This window comes from Nicotiana sylvestris, chromosome 4, assembly GCF_000393655.2.
Source record: "Nicotiana sylvestris chromosome 4, ASM39365v2, whole genome shotgun sequence".
Classification (NCBI taxonomy): domain Eukaryota; kingdom Viridiplantae; phylum Streptophyta; class Magnoliopsida; order Solanales; family Solanaceae; genus Nicotiana; species Nicotiana sylvestris.
This window is the reverse complement of record NC_091060.1, coordinates 13,129,205-13,133,559: the sequence shown is the minus strand read 5'-3', so window position 1 is coordinate 13,133,559 and position 4,355 is coordinate 13,129,205. Positions and strand designations below refer to the sequence as shown.

General features: G+C 38.0%; 1 protein-coding gene across 1 annotated transcript; it reads right to left on the bottom strand.

Annotated features, from left to right (window-relative positions):
• Positions 1–2,625: 2,625 nt before the first annotated feature.
• On the bottom strand, positions 2,626–3,090 carry LOC104213800 (cytochrome P450 89A9-like). Its single transcript, XM_009763349.2, has one exon. The coding sequence runs from the start codon at positions 3,088–3,090 to the stop codon at positions 2,626–2,628; it is 465 nt and encodes a 154-aa protein (XP_009761651.2).
• Positions 3,091–4,355: the final 1,265 nt, after the last annotated feature.

Genomic DNA, 4,355 nt, shown 5'->3' with positions numbered 1-4,355 from the left:
CACGACATGTAGGATATACTTCCCATTTTTCTTTCCTTATCGTGCAGCATTGATTCAGCTTGAAGCGTAACTCTTTGAACTCCTTATACCCATTCGTATGCGCATGTGAGCGCTCGGTATCAGCTGTACATTGACGGCTTGTGATTCCATGGAAGAGGTGCGAGATATAATTTCGGTATGCTGATGATGGGCCAATCTAGAGGATTTGAGGCAGGGTTTTAACTGTAGCTTGAGCACTGAGGTGTTGATTGTGTGAGCATGTGCTTTTGGATTTATATGTCCGGAAGTGTCCCTATTAGTGGAATTTGTGACTGGATAGCTACGTGATGAGTATGATGTGACTGCGAGATATGTTCATATGATTTTAATGTGATGAGAAGGGTTTGCTTGAGGTGTAGAAAGAACTATTTGGTGCTTGATTTACATCTTGATTTGACGTATAGTCTCGGGTTAGGGATGTGTTGAAGGATCCTTTTCATGTTGTTTAGTTGAGGAGTGGAGTAGATTTTCATGTCGTAACATGAGTTCAGACTCAAGAAGATTAAGTGTATGCATAATAGTTATGATTGTGGAGGGGTATAGAAAGATGTCAGTTTGAGGCTAAGCATGTGGGTTATCTCCTGCGGGATGTCCTGAGGTTGTGTGATCCCTATGTTATTTTGTTGAGAGTTCTCTTTTACCAGTGAATTATATGTAGTGCAATTTAAGTTTGGATCGCTTGTGAAAGTTGGCTTGACTGTTACAAGAAAGAATACGAGATTTGCAAATGATTTGAGGTATTATATGGTTTGTGTTACATGAGCTTAGGAAGTATTTAGTTGAATTCTATTGTGGTGTTATGCCAGTATGAGGGTGTCTATTGTAAGTTATCAGATGCTTTATTCCTTAGCTTTGAGCCAAGTGGGGGAGTCTGCTATCGACGGGTTGATTGCACGATTATGTGTTGTATTGGTTTCAGTTTGAGGTATACTGGTGAATCAGTTATGGCTTACAGAGGTTGAGATCGAGCATGACTTGAGTAAAGGACTGCACCCTGTGAGTTGTGACTCTATTGTTTCCAAGGCACTGAATAGTGGCCCTATTTTATTGATTCTGTATTTTCACTATGTGATAAGATAAATGAGATGTACATCATGCTAAATATCATGTTTAGGCTTTATGCTGATAATGTTGGGACCCATAGTGGTCGTTTCTTGATGTCATCTCATTAAATTCATTGATATTTCGTACTCAGTCATATTCATGCATTCATATCATATCTCAGTCTCAGTTGCTACTTATTGATACATCATATCATTGTTCCGGGTCAGTTTTCATGACATTGTGAGCCCGTGGGTGAGACTAGAAAGATTGATGACTGAGTGAGGCCGAGATTATTGATTATGCCTTTGTTGGCTTGTTATAGCGCTTGGGCTGAAGGAGCCCCTCCGGAGTCTACATACCCCCAGTGGGCGTGGATGATATTATTGAGGGATGGATTTCCCTGGACATAGATTTTTCCAAAGTACTTGATTACATTCAGGGATGAATCTTCCCTTGGTATGTAGATGGATCTTCTCCATGAGGCTGGATTGGCCTGTTTCCTCGATGCTGAGTGACTTATAGTCAGTAATGTATATATTTCGGGATGGATCTTCCCTGGGCTGTATGGGCCATATACAGTACCGAGTGGTTGATTATGATGAGTGGAATGTATGATACAATGAGGTTGAGTACTATGAGAGTGTGCGTACATGATTTATCTTTGAGATACATGACATTGGCATGCATATATGACATACACAAATAGAGATACATTTTCCTCATGCTGTATGATATCCCGTCATTCATGACATTTTACACACATTGATATGTGGCCATAGAGAGGTATCTCACACTTGCTATTTGGAAAGAAAATGAAACATCTTATTTATTTTGAAAAGGGGTTTTGGACTGTCTCATATTTCACAACGTTTTCAGTAAAGAATTTGAGTTTTCACGGATACTCTTGAAAGGCGGAACTATTTTGGGAAACTGTGAAAAAGCTGAACACTTTATCTCTGAGTTACTTCCTTATTTATATGATTTACATTGTTATGAACTATTATTGGATATTGGTGTTGGACCCGACCTATATTCCAGCTCGTCACTACTTTCAACCTGAGGTTAGGTTTGTTACTTTTTGAGTACATAGGGTCGGTTGTACTCATACTGCACTTCCTGCACATTGCATGCAGATCCCGAATATCGATGTTGCTGCGTTCGATGGTTGCTGGATTTGAAGGTGTACCTTCATACTTGATGTAGCTGCCGCTTGTTCATGGTAGCCTTAGCTTTATAAAACTGTGTTTATGTACTTTTCAAACAGAAGATGTATTTTCTTCATATCGGCTTTGTGAACTCTATTCTTAGAAGCTCATGATTTGTACTACTAGTCCTTGGAGAATGTATAAAATCCAGTTAACTTCTCTATTTAATTTATTGGTTGACTTTAGTAGAATTGGATAATTATTAATTGGCTTACCTAGCGGGTTGGGTTAGGTGCCATCATAACTAGTGGATTTTAGGTTGTGACAATAATTTAGGGAGTTTTATTTATTGTCATAAAAACTCATACACTAGTTTATAACTATATCTTGGAAACAATCAGTCCAACCTGGGACTAATGCGAGCTCGTAATGGATTCTTCATGGTAAAGGTGAAATCTAATTCCTTAGTTAAATCAAAGTCGTCTCCCTTCACAGGCTTCCATTCGAAATGCCAAACTAGATTAGCCACGAAGTACTCTAAATGGAGTAGAGTAAAATCATAGCCTAGGCGTATTCTCCTCCCTACACCGAATGGCATCATCTTGATCTCTTTACTTCCTGTTATATCAAACGGTTTGCCATTTCTATCAGTATTCAAGAACCTCTCTGGCTTAAATTTCATTGGATCCTTCCACACCTTTGGGTCTAAACCCATTTCTCTGACCATGAAATAGATTATAGAATTCTTTGGTATGACGTAGCCGCTCAATTCCATTTCCTCTCCCACCCTATGTGGCAACAAAAAGTGAGATGGCGGGTGCTTCCTAAGACCTTCTAATATCACTGCTTTTAAATATGACATTTTCTGTAAATGCTCCTCTTTTATCAACTTATTGTTCTTTTCTCCCGTCGATTCTGGTGCTCTTACAATTTCACATATTTCTTTATATAGCTTTTCCTAAATGGAAGGGTACTTGACCAAATAGGCCATAATCCATTGTAAGGAAGTGGACTTTGTTTTTTAACCAAAAAGTGGAATTTCAGTCAAAACTTTAATTTAGAAGAACACGGGTTACTGATAATCAAAACTGAATAATGGAAAGTGATTTTGCTAACAATAAGATAGACAGAAGAAAACAAAGTAAACCAGTATATTCAGATGATCTTTCGTGCCCTTACAAATGATCCATTCTCTCCTTTTTATACCTATCTTAAAGATATACGGTTTGCCTTTGTTATAATTAGGCCACTATAGACAATTAAATGCATTAAATGCTACGTTAGCTAATCATTGTAATTTAATACAGATTCTATAATGTTTTTAGTATTTACTACTTATTAAATACTGTATATGTACTCTCTTATACTGTTAGATTCATTCTCCTTGACTTTTGAGTATAAATAGGTACGAGCATTGAGTCTTTTGAATAACTGCTCGTGCCTCTACTTGCACCTTCTGCTCGTATCTATTGCAACTCGTTCCTCTTTGCCAATCATCACTCTTTGACCAGCCTTCGTGTCATGACACGTCATCTTCCAATCACTTTAATATGTAAACTCGATTTTTCCAATACAGATAGTCCCCCCACTTACCATTTATTCATCAATTGAATATTTGGAAAGTGGATTTTATTAAAGCAGAAATGCTGCCGCTATTAATGCTACAGTAAAATCGATTCTTCAATTGTCACTTCCATTTAATGCTTATCACACATGGCACCCTTTTATTGGCTTTTGCAGTGTTTTTTAGGGCTTTTTTACGGCTTCACTAATCACGAAGCGACAATTCTCATTATGACCTTTCCATCATTGCACCTTTTCCTTTGACGGTTGCTTCCTAGTATAAACATAGTTTTCGTCTTTATCCTTATCATATAAAGTTCTCTGAGTATTCAATTCTTGAATTTTTATTTGCTTCTTCCTCGTACTATCATTTCTTCACCAAACTCTAACCCTAGAAGAGTCCCCATAGTTGATAACTTCCCTCTTGCCCCTAGCAGGAGTAGAAGAGGAGGTAGACTTTGTAATTTAGGGTCTTCTTCTTTACGTGGTTCTTCTCTTCCTTCATCTAGTTCCAGTCCTTCCTTTAGAGGCAGAGGTTCTTTCTCACAAAGATCTTCTTCCAGG